The following is an 18434-nucleotide window of genomic DNA, read 5'->3' on the forward strand; positions in this document are numbered from 1 at the left end:
ATCAGAAATTTTTGGAATTCTTCCATTTTGTTAAATGTCCATCTTTTTCCCTGGAAGAGAAGGCTCAGCTTTGCAGGAAAGTAGATTCTTGGCTGCATTCCAAGCTCCCGTGCTCTTCGAAATATCTCATTCCAGGCCCTTCGATCCCTTAAAGTTGATGCAGCCATGTCCTGCGTGATCCTTACTTACTGTGGCTCCTTGATATTTAAATTGTTTCTTTCTGGCTGCTCGCAGGATTTCCTCTTTTATCTGATAGTTCTGGAGTTTGGTCACAACATTTCTTGGTGTTTTCATTTTAGGATCTTTTTCTGGTGGGGATCGATGTACTCTTTCAATAACTAATTTGCCCTCCGATTCCATGATATCAGGGCAGTTTTCCATCACTAGATCCTGTAATATTAAGTCCAGGATTTTTTTCTCTTCAATGTTTTCAGGAAGTCCTATAATTTTCAGGTTGCCCCTCGATCTATTCTCGAGGTCAGTGGTTTTGTTGATGAGGTATTTTACATTTGCTTCTATTTTTTCTATTTTTTGATTTTGTTTAACCGACTCTTGCTGTCTCATGGTCATTAGTTTCTGTAGACCCCATTCTTTTTTGGGGGGAGGAGTTTTCTTCATTAACCTTTTACAACTCCTTTTCCAGTTGGTCACTTCTACTTTTGAAAGAGCTTTCCATTTGACCAATTGAGGTTTTGAGAGAATTGATTTCTTTTTTGCATTTGCTCATTTGAGGATCTGAGAGATTTATTCTCCTTTTGTGTTTGTCCAGTTGTACTTTCTAAGGTTTTGTTTTCTTCTTGTAAGGTATTAATTGTCTCTCCCAAATTTTTAAGCTCCTTCCTTATTTCTTCAAGGAAGTCTTTCTGTGCTGGAGACCAGATTGTATTCTCCTCAGAGGTACCAGGTCTCTCCGAGTTGGGGTCTTTCCCTTCCAGGAATTTTTCTATGGATCCATCTTTCCTCTGACCCTTCTTCATTATGCTAAGACCTTGAGTTGGGGGGCGGGGTTGGTTCACCTGGGCTTGGGATCACTAAAGGCTTTGCTCACTGAGTGCAGTTTCTTGGTATGGCCAGTAGGAGGTGCTGGTTGCTTTCTCTGGAGTGTCTGTGACCTTGGTTGAGAGGCTTTCTCCCTTTGCTTGAGGGAAGGAATTGGAGCTATTGAATTCTTTTGCTTTCAATCAATGGTGGGCTTTACCCTGGCCTGAGGTCATTCTCAGCTGGGCTGGTTCTTCTGCTCACACACCTGGGCCTGAGGCAGAAGTAGTTTGCAATTGTTTGTTTTGGAGGAGGCCTTAGTGCAATGGAGGCATGGACTCAGATTTTCTCAGACCTGAGGAGCCCAGGGATGGTGTCCGCAGCTCTCCTGCACCAGACCTCTCCCTGCAGCCCCTTCCCCAAGCTCCAGGGGGACAGCACCAACACCAGCACCTCTGCTTCCCCGTGCACCTAAGCCCCTGTCATCCAGCCCCACTGCTGATCCAGCAGGTTCAGCTCTCGGGCCCTCAGACTCCTGGTTCCATTTCAGCTGTTAATCTCGCTGATCAGGGCTGATCCTCCCTCTGAGCCCAGACTCACCCGCCAGTGCTCAGTCAAGGCTGCTGCGGGAGACAAATAGTGAGGTAGATGTTCTTTCTCCTAGCTTTTCTTCCTGGGTTTTGTGGTTTGGATTTCTTTTAAGAGGTTTGTTTCATGTGATAGATGGGGAAGAGATCAGGAGACTTTAGAACTGTGCCTGTCTTCTCTCCGCCACCTTGGCCAGAAGTCTCGACCCATTGATTTCAATGGTACTGTGGAATATTCCCAATACAATCTTTTAGGGTTAATATTCCAAGTGAAGTCCTCTCAGGGTTAAGAAATATTAAGAAAGAACAAACTATTATTCTTAAACTTTCTAGAAGAAAGGCCCTTATATTCCAAACAGGTGGCCCGCTCTCCTAATTTTTGATGAGACTATTTTTACTGACTAGGAGAATAGTAGACTTTTCCCATGAGAAAACCTTACATTCCAAAGAAACTCATAAGCCTCTTGTTTGATGATAAGACTATTTTTATTGACTAAATAGACTTTTCTTAGAAGACTTTGCATACTCAGACATTATTTCAATAAGATAGACATAGAAGGTCATTAAAAGTCTTTTTGATGTTCTCACCATCTGATTGTGAAGTAATATTCTAAGAAAACCTTTCATTCTTTTTTTTGTTGCTAGGATAGATTTTTGCAAGTAGAATGTAACTCTGAAGACTAACCAATGAATCAACAGAGAGGATAGGGAGGAGGAGGGGATCGTGATAGGCCAAAAAATCTTCAGGGCAGCTCCTTGATCTTCACTACCTTTGTGAGATTTGGAGTGGGCCCTTCTCTTGAGAAAAGCAAATAAAACATTTTTTTTTAGCTCAGACCAGTCCCTGCAGGTTTTGTTTTAGTGTATTTTTATCACATACATGTGTGTGGCCAGTGAGTATCCCTGCTTGGAGACTATTCAAAGATCCTGGGACCACACTGAGTAATCCAGCCATGAGTGAACCAAGACTAAGGGAAGAAAAAACAACCCAAGTAATTTTTGTGCACAAAACCCAAGATTAGAAAGGACAACTAACAAGAATTATCTGGATGGTTAAAATCCTAGATACAAAGAGGACTACCAAATACTATCTGAATAGTTAAGAATCCTGCAGGGATTAGGGGACTGAGAGTGTAATTGAGAGCATACATGCAGTCTTTTACCCCCCCCCCAAAAAAAAAGGATGGGGAAGAAGAATTTGGAGCCAGGGCAATCAGGGAAAGGTAAGGGAATCCCTGGAGATACTGGTTTTCCTTCATATAGTCCCAGTGGGAGGAGGCCAGGAATTTGGGATAGTGTTAGCTGTACTAGGAAAAAAAGAATAAAAAGAAAATTCAAAAGATAGGAGGATGCAGTGAAGAATTTTTGAAGGGATGACTAAGTTGGATTTTTATAGATGTATGTTTTTGAGTAAAATCAAACTTTCTGCTCTCCTTCACCAATGTTAGCTTCCTAGTTTTCTAGGCTCCTGGGCCTGGAGAACTCTCTGTCCCCTTTTACTTTTCATTCTTTTTCTAAGGTAAAATTGATTTAAGCTTAAACTGTGGGCTCAGAAACAGAAGAGAGTGGCTCCATCCATCCAATGGGAAGAGAAGTAAGTTTTTTTTTCTTTCAGATCTGTAGCTCTGAGTGTTGAGATGGCTGGATGTGGAGGGAAGTCTTCCCCCTTCTGCCAACTCTTTGTCTCTTTTGGCCTCTGATCTGGGCCTGGACTGCCATAGCTCAACTAGGTATCCCCCAACCTGGACGAGGTTGCAGTGTTTCAGCCTGGATAGCTATTCTTCCCTGTACTTGTGTGCAGGAGACTGTGAGACTTTTTGAGTGGCTGTTTTTCCAAGTTAAAAGACATTTGAAGGGGAGTCTAGGTTGTGAATAGTTTAAGAGGTTAAAAACATATATTGGCTGATTTTATCTTTTAAGGGGTATATTTTAATTGTGGCAAATTGAGAGACGTGCTATGAAGAATAAATTCATATATTGGTAACAGTAAGGTTTTAATAAGTCGTTGGATCTGGTCTGACAATATGTACTAAAATCAGAAAAATATTCAGTGAACTCTGAAATATGGTTAAGCAATAAAAAAATAATAACATTAAAAGGAAATTTGTAAAATGAATTTTAAGGGAATTAAGAAGAATGGAAAGGGATAGAAGGAGGGTATAAGTCTGAAAAATTATATGAGAAAAAATTAAATTATGTAATCTTTCTGGGATTATGGAATCTAGAATTAATTGAATTAAGTTGTGCTTAAATGTGATAATTGAAGTAAAATCAAATCTACTAGAGTAGTGAATTGTCTGGGAAATAATGAACCCTGGAAATATTGAATACTTGGAAAAAAGTATAGTGCAATGTTGAAACTGAGGATTTGTGTATGAATCCAAGTGTAATTTAGTTTATCCTGGTCTCAATCTAACTAAAATAAATAGTCTAAAATGTGAATCCTCCTTTTATTCTTTTGAGCTTTTGAAGGAGTAATATGAAATTGATAATTAATTGCAAACTATCGTCTATTCTTAAAGATTTTAGGGTCCAATCCATGCTAGATTATTAAAAGAGTGTAATGATTTAACTTCAACAGAATACATTGGAAAGTTTTTTTTGGTTCGTCTATGATCAGTAAATAAGAATAATATTAATGAAGGTTTGCAAATAGTTTGGTAACTAGGAGTGATTTTTTTTAACTGTTCTTATAAAGAGAGGAATATATGTATCAGGAGTTGAGGATTTAATTATTTGATAGTTTTTAGGTCAGTAGTGATGTGAGACAGTCAGCTGAAAGCCTGTTTTGGGGAAGAACAAGATAAGTTTAAATAACAGATGGCTAGATGTTAGAATCTTTAGTCTGCTGCTTTCCCAGAGGAAACAGTTGCAGGAGGGAGCTAAGAATATGTAAGTCTGCAGGTGAAATCAAAGGGAAAGGCAATTCTCATTTAGGGGCTAGTCTGAGGATGTGGCAAGAACTTGGATAAGGAAAGATATATCTACACCTATTCAGAGACAGATGGGTAGGAAGAACTTTTCACAACCTGTATCTTAGAAATTTTTCTGGTTTTTGTATTTCTATATCTTAAAGATCTCTCTCGGGCATAAACTCCAATACCAAATTATAGTTTACCCTATCAGGGCTACCTAATAATTGAGATTTGGCATTAGGAAAGTTATATACTGTACAAAGAAAGGTGACTTAGATTATTATTCTCTAAGGAGAAAAACAAAGACCTGCTGTTAATAGGTCATATATATGGCTGTGATATGATGGGTATGAAAGCAACTGAATCTTTTATCATCTCTTCTATTAAATGACTCTGTATGAGTCAACCCTTTGTGTAACCTGAAAACATTAACTTCAGGATGTTTCAAGCTTATAAAATGCATAATTTTGATTATGATATTAAGAAATATTGGTAGCTATAACAGTTAAAATTCATAATAAAGAATAGATTCTCAAATAAACTAAACATTTGGGGATTTAAAATTGTAGTGTTGATCACAAAATGCTATATTTGACCCTAAAGTTATGACTGTTACAGGATTTTCGCAGATCAGTCTTAATTGACTTGATTTCAAAGAAATTTAAATCAGTCTAGTTTCCTCAGGATGACCAGAGACCCACTTGTACATTTCTATAACAACATAGGCAATTTCATTCATCTTAGAGGCTCATTACTGAAAATAGGGGACTGAGAGACTTGAAATTCTTTAAAAGGAAAATCCCTCATGGGTTTAAAAAAAAGAAAAATGCTAAATTAAAATTTTGTATCATTTATGCTACCTTTTTATGATCATTTTAATTAAATTGAGACCATTCCTGTAAGTTTGGATGGGTATTAGCAAAATTTAAGTCAATTGATTTTGGTAAATTTAATTAATTTAATTGCTAATGAGTCAGTTAATCATGTGAGATCACTTTTTAAAGTCAGTATTTGAAAGGAATTTGATTCAGATTTGTTGGTATATAGGAAAAATTGTGAATTTGTTAATGTAAGTTATTGGGTGAATAGAATAGAAAATCTAACTCTTTTAAAAATTTTATATATTTATTTTCATTCACATGCACATGCATATTTCCAAGTCACAAAATTTTCCTCCACCCTCTCTCCCCACCCCCCTCCCCTCAGTTTTTCTTCCTCTGTTGGGGATAATATAGTGCATAACCAGTCAGAAACAGTTGTCCCAGTGAGAGGAGCTACTTCCATCAAGATTGTTCATCTCATAATGTTGTTGTTGATGTGTACATTGTTCTCTTGGTTCTATTCCCTTTGTTAGCATCAGATCTTGTTAAGTCATTCCATGCTTCTCTAGAGTCCAACCATTTATGGTTTCCTTATAGAACAATAGTATTCCATGGTATTCATGTACCATAACTTGTTTAGCCATTCCCCAATTTATGGGCATCCCCTCAATTTCCAATTCTTTGCCACTACAAAAAGAGTTGTTATGAATATTTTGGAATATGTAGCACTTTTCCCATTTTTTATAATTTCTTCTGGTTATAGACCTAGAATTGGAATTGCTGGGTCAAAGGATATGAACAGTTTTATTGCTCTTTGAGTATAGTTCCATATTGCTCTCCAGAAAGGTTGGATCTGTTCACAACTCCACCAACAATGCATTAATGTCCCAGTCCTCCCACAACCTCTCTAACATTGATCATCTTCCCTTTTTCTCATTTTAGCTAATCTAATAGGTGTGGGATGATACCTCATTGTTGTTTTAATTTGCATTTCTCTAATCAATAGTGATTTGGAGCATTTTTTCATATGATTAACCATAACTTTAACTTCTTCATTTGAAAATTGTCTGTTTATCTCCTTTGACCATTCATCGATTGGAGAATGACTTGTGATCTTATAAATCTGATGTAATTCTCTCTATATATTTTAGAAATAAGACCTTTATCAGAGCTCCTGGTTTTGAGAATTGTTTCCCAGCTTTCTGTTTTCCATTTAATTTTGACAGCATTGATTTTTATTAGTGCAAAACCATTTAAATTTAATAGAGTCAAAATCATTCATTTTACAGTTTATAATCAGCTCTAATTCTTGTTTGATTATAAATTTATCCCTTTTCCATAGATCAGATAGATAATTTTTTGGTTTGTTAATTCATCTATGATATCAGTCTTTATGTCTAAATCCTGTAGTCACTTTAACTTTATTTTGGTAGAGGGTATGAGATATGGTCTATGCCTAGTTTTTGCCATACTGTTTTGCAGTTCTTCAAACAATTTTTGTCAAATAGTTCTTATCCCAGAGGCTATTGCTGTAGTCATTTATTGTAGTTTCTTTTAAAGGTATCCTAATCCACTAATCCATTACTCTATTTCTTAACCAGTACCAGGTGGTTTTGATGACTTACTTTATAGTGTAGTTTTAGTTTCCTTGCTATTCTTGACCTTTTGTTGCTCCAGATGAATTTTGTTACTATTTTTTCTAGCCCATAAGGTAATTATTTGGTAGTTTGATTGGTAAAGCAGAACTCCTTTCTCTCCTATTTTTTAAAAATAGTTTATGTAGAATAAGAATGAATTGTTCCTTAAATATTTTGTAGAATTCCCTTGTAAATCCATCTGGACTTGCAGACTTTTTCTTAGGGAGGTTATTGATGGTTTCTTCAATTTCTTTTTCTGAAATAAGGTTATTTAAGTAATTTATTTCCTCTTCTGTTAATCTGGGCAGTTTGTATTTTTGCAAATATTCATGCATTTCACTCAAGTTATCCAATTTATTGGCATACAGGTCAGCAAAGTAGCTCTGAATTATCTCTTATTTTCCTCTTCATTGGTGGTTAGTTCACTCTTTTCATTTTTATACTGGTAATTTGGTTATCTTTTTTTTTTTACATCAGATTAATCAAAGGTTTGTCTATTTTATTGGCTTTTTTATAAAGCCAACTCTTAGATTTATTTATGAGATCAATGGTTTTCTTGTTTTCAATTTTATAAATCTCTCCCTTGATTTTCAGAATTTCTAATCTGGTATTTAATTGGGGATGTTTAATTTGTTCTTTTTCTAGCTTTTTTAGTTGCATACCCAATTCATTGAGTTCCTCTTTCTCTATTTTATCATTTAGAGATATAAAGTTTCCCCTCAAAACTGCCTTGGCTGCCATCCCAAAAATTTTGGTATGATGTCTCATTATTACCATTTTCTTGGATATAATTATTGATTATTTCTATTATTTGCTGTTTGATCCACCCATTATTTAAGATAAAGTTATTTAATTTCCAATTATTTCTTGGTTTATCTTTCGCTGACCCTTTATTACATGCAATTTTTATTGCATCATGGTCCAAGAAGTGGGTATTTATTATTTCTGTCTTTCTGCATTTGATTATATGTTTTTTGTGCCTTAGTACATGGTCAGTTTTGGTGAAGGTGCCATGTACTGCCGAGAAAAAGATATATTCTTTCTACTCCCATTAAGTTTTCTCCAGAGGTCTATCATATCTAAATTTTCTAAGATTTCATTCACCTTCTTAACTTCCTTCCTGTTTATTTTGTTGTTAGATTTATCTAGTTTTGAGAGAGGGAGATTGGGATCTCCCATTATTAAAGTTTACTGCCTATGTCTCCCTGGAATTTATTCAGCTTTTTCTCTAGGAATCTGGATGCTATACCATTAAGTGCATACATGATATAGCTTCATTTCCTAAGGTGCCTTTTAAGAAGATGTAATTTCCTTCCTTATCCCTTTTAATGAGATTGATTTTTGCTTTTACTTTGTCTGAAATTAGGATTGCTACCCCAGATTGTTTTGCTTCAGTTGAGGCATAATATATTTTGCTCCAGCCTTTTATCTTTACCCTGTGTGTATCTCTCTGCTTCAAACGTGTTTCCTATACACAATATATTATAGGATTCTGGTTTTTAATCCATTCTGCTATCCACTTCCATTTTATGGGACAGTTCATCCCATTCACATTTACATTTAAGATTACTAATTCTGTATTTATCTCCATGCTATCTTTCTCCATTTATATTTATCTCTTTCCTTTTCTCACCAAAATTTTACTACCTTTCCCCTTTGATTTTTCTTTTAAAAATTTAACTTTCAGTTTATTTTCACTTAAACCTTTTCTTCCCTTTTATCAGTCCCTTTTCCCCTTATCTTTCCCTCTCCCAGTCCCCCACCCCTTCCCTATAGATCAAGTTAGATTTTTAAACCCAAGTGGGAATTTATCTTATTCCTTCACTGGGCTAAATCTTATGAATAGAATTTACTCAGCATTCACATTCTCCCTTCTTTCCCTCTAAAATTATAAATCTTTGTGCCTCTTCCCTTGGTGTTATTTATCACTCTAATATTATTAATCAGGTATCATCAGTCACAGTTTGATTATTTGATTGCTTGATAAACTCCTATTTTCAAGATATCATTACAAATTGTTTGCTTGATTGCTTGATAAGCAGCATTGACTCAAATTGAGGCAAATTATAATTATAATCATTTTTTACCTCAATTCTCCTCACAAACCACAATATTATCCAAAAACCTTATCATTTCTTAAATTATTTGTGCCCCCTCCTCTCCCCCAAGCCAATTTTCTTTCACACTTTACTTTCCCTTCTCCCCACCCAGAGTACTTAAAACCTTTTTTTAAGTGAAACAAGGCCAGGTACTTAACCTCTTGTTAAGGGAAACACATGTAAACCCTGATCTTATAAACTGTAAGAATCTTATACATCTCTAAGTCCTGGGAGGCTCTGGAAGTCTCATCTGAGAACTTTACAAAGGATTGTAAATTACAGAGACTTTCACTCAGGACCTTGCAGTTTGTGATGCTGAAAGGGCTCTAAGAACTGGGAAGCTCTGAAAGTCTCACCTGAGAACTTTACAAATGATTCTAAGTTAAAGAGACATTGACTCAGGACCTCAGTTTATGATACCTTCATTAGACAAGGTGCTAAGCACCATGTGATTAAAGTGAGTCAAAGAATAAGGAGGCACTTAAGTTTACAGTTAATACCCCTGCTTTTCTTCAGGACTTTTTGTCTCAAACATAGTGATGTGATCTTGGACCTCTACAATGGAGAGATAAGATCCAATTATACCCATATCCTTTAGGTTCATTCTCTTCAATTATATTCTACCCTCCAATTATTCTTAAAGAAGTAAAGTTCTAAAGAGTTAGAAGTGTTATATCTTCCCTTTTAGGGTTGTATACAATTTGATAGTCTTGACCAACATTTGTTTTATTTTGTTTTGATTTTTCCTTCCCCTTTTAATTTACCTTTTTTATGGAATCCTTGTATTGTATATTTGGCAATTGAATTCTCTGTTCAGTTCTGGTCTTTGTGTCAGGAAATTTGGAAGCACACTATTTTCGCAGGGTCATACATTCTGGGTTGTAATCCCAGGTCTTTTGCTCTCCAAAATATGCTATTCCATTTCTTTCAGTCCTTCAGTATTGAGCTGATAGATCCTGTTTGAGTTTGACTGTGTTTCCTTTATATCTGAATTACTTTCTTTTTTGCTGCTTGCAATAGTCTCTCCTTTATCTGAGGGTTCTGAAATTTGGCTTTTACAGCCTTTGGAGTTTTTCTTTCTGGAGGGGTTCTGTGGATTCTTTCAATGGTTATATTGTTATCTTGTTCTAGTAGATTTGGGCAGTTTTCCCTTATAATCTCTTGCATGATGTTTTCCAAGGCCTTCTGGTAGTCTGATGATTGATAGATTGTCTCTCCTGGATCTATTTTTAAGGTCATTTATTTTCCCCTAAATGGTACTTTACATTTTCTTCAATTTTTCAGCCTTTTTATTTTGTTTGATGGAATCTTATAGTCTTGTAGATTCATTGGTTTCTATTTGTTCAATTCTAATTTTTAGGGTTTTATTTACTTCAATTAATTTCCGTGTTTTCCTTTCCAGTTAGTTATTTTTACATTTAACAGAATTGATTTCTTTGGTTAATTTTTCATAATTTTCTTGCATGACTTTCATTTTTTCCCCATTTTTCTTCTTCCTCCTCCTCTCTTTTTTGGATTTTAATTCTTTTTAAGCTCTTTGATGAGCTTTTGTATTTGAGTCCAATTTATAAACTGTTTTAATACTTCCCCTGTAAGTGATTTTTCACTGCTTTCTTCTTTAGACATGGCATTGCTGTCATTTTTTTCTGTAAAGTAGTTTTCTATAGTGAGTGCCCTTTTAGCTTTTTTATTCATCTTTCTTGCTTTAATTCTTCTCCTGGAGTGTAGGGAGTATAGATCTAAGTTTTTCTTTTTCTTTTTTTTCTTTCTTTTCTTTTTTTGCAAGGCAATGGGATTAAGTGACTTGCCCAAGGCCACACAGCTAGGTAATTATTAAGTGTCTGAGGCCAGATTTGAACTCAGGTACTCCTGACTCCAGGGCTGGTGCTCTAACCATTTGGCCACCTAGCCTCCACCCCCCCCCCCCAATTTTATTTTGCTGGGGCTGGGGTCTGATTCCTTACTTGTTGTTGGCCAAGATGTTGCCTATGCAGTCCATACCTTGCCTTTGTGGAGGTTTTTATCTTCCTTTATGTCCAGGTTCTGACTTAACAGTGGTTTGTTCCTGATGTAGTCCTGTCTTTTACCCTGGTGTTTTCCGGGTTCAGACTTTATTTGGGGCTGGAGTCCTCCCTGCTGGCTTGTTATTTAGCTGCTGGGACCTCTGTTATTGTTAAGCTGTCAGGACCTGGATTGCACTGTGGCTAAAAGCCTCTTGCTGGCTTTCCCTATTCTCCTGCCTCCTGGACTTTACTTCCCCTTTTCCCCCAAAGAGATGAACTTTCACTGAAGATCCTCCACAATGTCTACAGTTGAAAACTTTTTTGAATCTTCAAGGCTTCATTGATCTTTGATAGTGGAGCTCCAGGAGCATGTTAGCTTCCTGCCACCATCTTGGCTCTGCCTTCTGGAAGTCCAAAAGTCTAACTCTTGCAAGAGTAACACTGTTGTTAAATGTTGGCAAAATCCTTGCACAGAATGGGGAGTAATTATGTAATTTAAATTGTCAAACTTGTTTATTCTGAAGTAAAAACATCCGTGTGATGTGGAAAAAATAATTTGAGATTTTTCTGTGATAGTCTTTTGCTATTTTTGATTTATATATAAAATGTATATATATATATATACACACACACACACACACACACACACACACACACACAGACATATAAAAAGAATCTTCCTTTGATGTCCCTGATCTTTATAGCAAACTGCTATAATCAGGTCAGGTGATTAATATTAAAATCAGATTTAGAAATTTTAAGTCATTTGACTTATAGCTATTTGAATGTCAATGGCCAGTTAGGCTAGTATGTAGTTTTGGTATCTATTATCAGCTATATGTTACATAAAGAATTAAGATCTTTTAGTTTTTTATGCTAATGGGACATTTAAGCAAACCAATAAGAGGTTTTTGTGATATCAAGATATGATATAATAAGAGAACAAGAAGTGAGGCATGTAGGCTTACGGGATGTAAATCAAGCTAATTTACATCTAACTGTGAATAAAAGGAATCCTTCTCTGTAGAGAAAAAGAACATAAACTTGCATCAGGAAAGCAAGAGATCATAGAATTAGAATTTGGGTGAATTAGTGAATAAATTGGCACCAGTCTAGGTATCAGATTCATATATTTGTGTTATATGTCTCAGGGGCTTGGTTACAAAATTGTGGGGAAGGGGAAGTGTGATAAGGAATTGGGAGAGAAATGGGTATTTTGGATAGGCCTTTGACTTTTGCAATACACAGCCACTTGGGGACATGGGAGAGACTTTTATTTCTAGACAGGAGATAAAAGTCTATGATTTTTTTCCCCAGGGATGCACATTTCTTTTTGGGACATGTTTCAGCAAAGGATTCTATTTGCTTCTATTGTACCCCAAATTAGGAGACCAATTGAATTCTGGAATGTATTTACCTGGGGATTGCTAGGGGTTAAAAAACCCCAAATCTAACAACCCTGAGAATAGAATGAGCAAGGTTTTTATAGCATTTTGAAGGTGGGGTAGTTGTGAGAAAGCAGGATACAGAAGCAGAGATGGCTGTTGTATATATTTCCTTATTAGACTATTACACACATGTGGCATAGTATATATAGAGGGCCAATAAAAGCCAGAAGGGGGTCAGGGTCTAACATGTTTCCTGTGATACAGGACAGTCATATACCAGAGAGACTTAGGTAGGGTGGCGTTTGCTATCTCACAGCTCCAATTGCACCTGGGGAGGGAGGGAGGCAGTTTTAGGAGGGAGCAGGAATATTGCAGGAAATAGAAAAAGGATTAGGTTAACAAGAACATTAGGTGAGTCTCAGATAAAATTTTATAGTATATCTTGTGATTCTCAGGATCAATTTTTTGAGCCTTATCAAGATGTTCCCAGACTTGGGAGCATTAGCCAAACGGTATTTCTGAGGAGTTTCCTGGAACTCAGAAAAGTGTCAGGGGTTACACAAATATTAATATTGCCTTTACTTCCTTAAAGGCTGTTCTGAAATCTTGGTAAGTTGTTTATTTGTTACATCAACTAATCCCCTTCAGGATATCCTAGATACAACCTGAGGAGCCCCTCTGGGTCAGGAGCTAGTAAGGTCTTAGAACTCTTTCTGCATCTACATTGATGTATGCATGTTGTCTCCTCAATTAGCATATGAACTTCTTGCCTTTCCTTATGTTCCCAGAATTTAGTACAATGGTTGGTACATAGAAAGGACTGAAAAATGCTTTTGACAACTTGACTTGACCCCCCCCACCTCATAGTTTCCTAGATTTCCTTCTAGGTCTTTCCTAGATCCTCAGCTCCTAGTGCCTTCTTCTTTGAGAGGAATTTACATATCATCCCCAAATTAGAATATGATCTTTTCAGGGTAAGGGACTATTTTTGTATATCTTTGTATCCTGAATGCTTATCCAAGTGATTGGCCTATAGTAGGAATTTAGTAAATTATTGGTGGAAGAAACAAATCCTTGATTTATTTTAGCACATTAAATAACTTTTCTTTTTTTTATAGCAGTTTATTTATTCATTTATTTATTTATTCACTTATTTATTTTTAGGATTATATTTTTTTTGCAGGGCAAATGGGGTTAAGTGACTTGCCCAAGGCCACACAACTAGGTAATTATTAAGTGTCTGAGGCCGGATTTGAACTCAGGTACTCTTGACTCCAGGGCTGGTGCTCTATCCACTGCACCACCTAGCCACCCCGAAGTAACTTTTCTAAAAGGAACTATGTTAATCACTTTATGAAGTGAAGAAGGTTTCCCAGGAATAATTCCAGGTAAAGTTGTAATGAGCCAGAGAGTGAGAGAAGAGCCCAACCCCTTCTCTTTGGAGTCAGGTGTTTCAGAACTGAATGTGGTCAGCCTGAGTCCATGTCAGCACTGTTGGAGACTGGCCTCTCTTGGGTCATTGGTATGACTTAAGAATAACTAACATTTTAATAGTATTTTAATGTGTGATATATACATGATTTCATTTGAGCCTCACAGAAATCCAGTGCAGTAGGTCCTATTGGTATTGTGGTTATATTACAAATGAACCCATTGAGTCAGGAAGTTAAGTGATTTGTTCATGGTCGCATGGCTATTCCAGGTCAAGAGGCTTCCAGAGTCCCTGAACAGTAGACTATTCAATATAGCATGCTGCCCCATGCTATTTCTTGTTATTGGAGAGGCCTTAATTTAAATATTTCCCAGAGGAGATGAAAGATTTGTTTAGGATCCCTCAATAGAAATGAAAAAAGAATCCAGGTATCCTAACTCTCAGATTGATTTTGGCTAACTCTGTCTTTGGCAAATCAGAAGTAAACAAACCTGCCACCTGCCAATCAAGTGTCTCCTTAGGCAACTGGGTAAAGGTGAATATGAAAAAAAAAGGTCCTCCCAATAGGCAGGTTTTCTTTTCTTTGCAACTGGCTTTGGTTCCCAAAACAGATACGTTTTTCCCTTCGGCCTCTGAAGGTTTGGAATATGCTGGGAGTGAAAACTCTTAAAGGTGAGCCGAGCAGGAGTGGGCTGTTCTGTTTGTTCAAAGTCTTCTCCCACCCAATTCAGCCTACATATTCAGCACCCAAGGTGCCTAGCTCTGGGTTTAATTGAGACTTTGGACTGAGAGCTATTATGGGGGAAGGGGTAATTGGAGGAAGGCATCATCTCTCAAGGAAGAGTGGGAGTGTATCATCTCTGTGTATTTCCAAGTTTTAAAGCTGGCCTTTTGGGTCTATGGCATTCAATGGAGTGACAAATCTAAAGGGTAAGGTAAGGACTTAACAGTCTGGACTCTGTCAGATCCTGCCCACTCACAGAATTTTAGTGGAGCAGCACTGAGCTTGGGTATAAAAATGACTGTTGGATGCTAAAGGTAGAGGAAGAGAGTTTTGGGGGCTAGATCCCTACTTCTGCCTAGGAGTCCTGTAGAGCTCAGGCTTCTTGCCACTTGCATTTGGTTGTGTCTATACCCTTGGGGGGGATCAGTTCTTGGCAAGGCTTTGTCCTCTTCTTCATTTTTTCCTCCATCTCTGACTTGTGAATAGATGGTCTGGACCTGCTGTTTTCTTCTGAGTTTTGCCTTTGACCTTCAGCCTACTCTCCTGCTGAGATTTTGCCTTTAAAGAAAACAATGGCACCCTCTCCACCGGCTCTGACACACACCCACAGACACCCTGCCCCTGCTCTGCCAGGTTTTTAGTGAGTTGCTTCAGATTTGAAGGTATCTGGGCAGAGCCTTGGTTCAGTGTTCATGGATAGGGTCAGGAAGGCAATGGAGAAGTAGGGACAAGAGGGGAGAAGCAAAGAGGAAGAAGAGAAAGGGTGTGGAAAGGGATCAAGTCAGAAAGAATGGGGAGAGACAAGACAACTGGATAGGAAAAATAGGGTAGCTAGAGAGGAGGAGGAAGAAGGGTGGAAGAGCAGGGAAGTGAAGAGAGTGGAAAGAAAAAAGAAAGGTAGAGAGAGGAGACAATGGGAAAAGAAACTGGATGGGACAGAGAGAAGAAAGGAAGGGCATAAATGGAAAAGAGGAAAAGTATGAATTCTACAAATGTCTAAGGTAAACCTTACGATGTGCACTGGAAGATGGAGGGCTTGGTAGAGCCATATGGTAGAGATATAGATTTCTCCCACGATTCTGTTCCGAAGCTCTGGCCACCAATCTCCAATAACAAACTTCTTGCTGGTTGGGGAACAAATCCACACAAACAGATGTGAGATCTCCCTGGTCTTTTCAACTGTCTGAAAGCCTTTCTGACTTGGACTTTTCTTCCTAGGGCCAGGTGGCCCGAGAAAGCTATTTGCATGTTTTCCTCCTCATCTGTGCCTAAAGAAAGCAATTTTCTAACTGCCCCCCCCCCCCCAGCCTTCAGGTTCCAGAGATCACTAGATCCGGGTACACCCTAGTGGGAAGAAATAATGTTACATAAAATTCTGAATCTGCAATTTCTCAGGGATTGTTCAAGTATATGTCAACATTACCACATTTCCACTTGAGAGAATAAAAAAGAAGCTCTAAATTGATCTAAGTGCATTTAAGACTGAGGGTTTCTGTTGTTTCACAATTACTGTAAAATGTGAGATGTAAGTTGTTTGCTCAGAAAATTGTGTTACATGGACATCCTTCCACCCTCTCCCTCTTTCTCCTCTCTAACCCCACCTCTTCCTTTCCACCCCTTCCTTCCCCCTTCTCTTCCGTTTTCTCCTTCTTCCCACCCTTTTATCCTGTCCTTTTTCCTCCTTGCTTCTCCCCTCTTGCCCTTACTTCTCCACTGCCTTCCTGGACCCCTCCGTGAACACAGAACCAAGGCTCTGCCCAGGTTGCATTCTTTGCCAGACATCATCAAGTCTGAAGCCACCCCTTAAAACCCGGCAGAGCCAGAGGGCTGCTTTCCCAACTGTATTCTATTCAGTAAAAAAAAAAAAAAAAAAAAAAAAAAAAAGCTCTCCATTGTGCCCATGAATGACAATTTGACAGAGTCTCTGAAATAATGAAACTTGTCTTTTGAAAGCTTTGGGCTTTTTTCCTCTAGCCAATCCAATATTTTTGTCAGTCTCTTCTTTATTGACAATTACCTACAGAAAGTTTCAGAATTACTCTGTGAATGGATCCCAGATGAGTATTTTTTATTGCTTATTCTTCCAATAAAGTTGGATATTTTTCCCCAAAAATATTTTTAATGAGGCACTAAATATGATCATCACTTGTAATCAGTTCATTCCACATCCTTAGTCTTCACCAGCACCTTTCAGAAGGATGCTATGAGTCTAGATAGAATAAATCCATAAGGAGTTGATATAATATTAGTTCATGCTTACTACTATACTTAAGCAATCTGACACAGTTTCCTTTTTCAGTACCATTCCTAGAAACTTGTGCTTCTGCAACGTCAAAGCTGCTTTCTCATAAGGGCATCAAATCCTCATGTGGCTAACTTTCCCACAATTGTTATGGATGATATTGCCTTTCTGCTTGGCTCAGATAGTGATGTTCATGTATCAGATTGTCCTGGTCTCCATTTCCTTGACCTGATGACTTTCCCATTGGAGGGGGTTTTGATTGGGATTTTTTTCCTTCATAAAGGCTTCAGACACTTTCTTCTATTGACCCTGCACCTCTAATATTGCCTTTCCCCCCCATAATCCATATCCTGGAGTATGTTTCTGAGCTATTTGTTTATGGAACTTCCCAGTGAGAATCTTTCTTAGCAGCTTTAGAAATTGCTCTCTGGTATGTGCCCTGATTCTATCAACTCTTCCAAATTTGATGTGTTTTGTCAAAGTTCTTGACTGTCCAACTGGGTTCTGATTTAGTAGGGTGTCAAGATATTGTGCACTCAGTCTGGTCTGATTATTTTTTTCATTTGTGGTCATTCACCTCTCTCTCTTTCTCTGAGTACTAGTAGCTGTGTGTTTGTTTTCCCCAGGTCTAATCTTGTTATTGTTATGGTCAGAATAAGATAAACTGAGGCACATTCAGTTTATTAGTGAGGCTAGCAATTACCAATAAAATGTTTCATGTGGCTTCTCAGTTAACCAAAAGATCAAAAAGTAGGACTTACTAACCCTTACTAACTTACTAACCTTCTTATACTTCTAAGAAGTCCAGGAAATCAAAGAAAGGAAGTATAAAACAGTCTGAAGCATCATTGATGATGGAAAGTAATATGATTGTATGGAGGACAGGAAGGAAGAACTAGCAACAATCCTTCCTTCCAACTTGTTGCTATGGAAGTTCATTAGTGATATTTACCTGATTGCTTGGTTATAACCATAGCAACAATAGTCCAGTTTTTTCTGAAGGTCAGCCAACCTCACAGTCAGGACAACTAGACTTCCTGATGCCCATTTGCATCTTATAAGGCTTGGCAGTCAGATAATAGATCTCCCTTAACTGTACATGAACAATAAGATGTGTAGAAATATGTTTCGTTGAATTAAGGTGATTTATGGACAACTTAGTTCAGAGAGAAAAATCTAAACTTCTCAATTTATCTTAGAAACAAAGACTTAGGAAATTTTGCACTATGTTGGGGGTGATGTAGAATAGAATCTATTACAAAATGGAACCAGAGTCACATAGGAGTGATGATCAACCTTGAAGGACTCGCTCATTCCATCAGTGCAACAATTGGGAGCAATTTGGGGCTGTCTGCAAAAGAGAGTGCCATCTGTATCCAGATAAGGAGATGTGGAGTTTGAACAAAGTTCAAGGACTATTCCCTTTAATTTAGAAAAAAAAACAGATATCTTATTGTCTGATCTTGTTACCTCTTAGACTTCTCTTCTTTAAGGATATGATTTCTCTCTCATCACACCCAATTTGGATCAAGGTACAACATGGAAACAAAGTAAAGACTGACAGATTGTTTTCTGTGGGGGTGGGGGGGAGGGAAGTAAGATTGGGGG

At 37.4% G+C, this 18434-nt stretch overlaps 1 protein-coding gene across 4 annotated transcripts in view; it reads left to right on the plus strand.

Moving 5' to 3' along the window:
* Positions 1 to 2261: 2261 nt before the first annotated feature.
* Positions 2262 to 18434, plus strand: part of ABO (ABO, alpha 1-3-N-acetylgalactosaminyltransferase and alpha 1-3-galactosyltransferase) — a 50577-nt gene continuing 34404 nt past the window's right edge. For 3 of the 4 annotated variants that reach the window (XM_074210791.1, XM_074210792.1, XM_074210794.1), the window contains exons 1-2: positions 2262 to 2788; positions 3085 to 3159. In XM_074210791.1, coding sequence (XP_074066892.1) covers positions 2749 to 2788; positions 3085 to 3159 — 115 coding nt within the window. In that variant the 5' untranslated portion in view covers positions 2262 to 2748. The remainder of the gene's footprint in view (positions 2789 to 3084; positions 3160 to 18434) is intronic. The other variant, XM_074210793.1, reaches the window with a different exon arrangement.

This window comes from Macrotis lagotis, chromosome 1, assembly GCF_037893015.1.
Source record: "Macrotis lagotis isolate mMagLag1 chromosome 1, bilby.v1.9.chrom.fasta, whole genome shotgun sequence".
Lineage (NCBI taxonomy): Eukaryota > Metazoa > Chordata > Mammalia > Peramelemorphia > Peramelidae > Macrotis > Macrotis lagotis.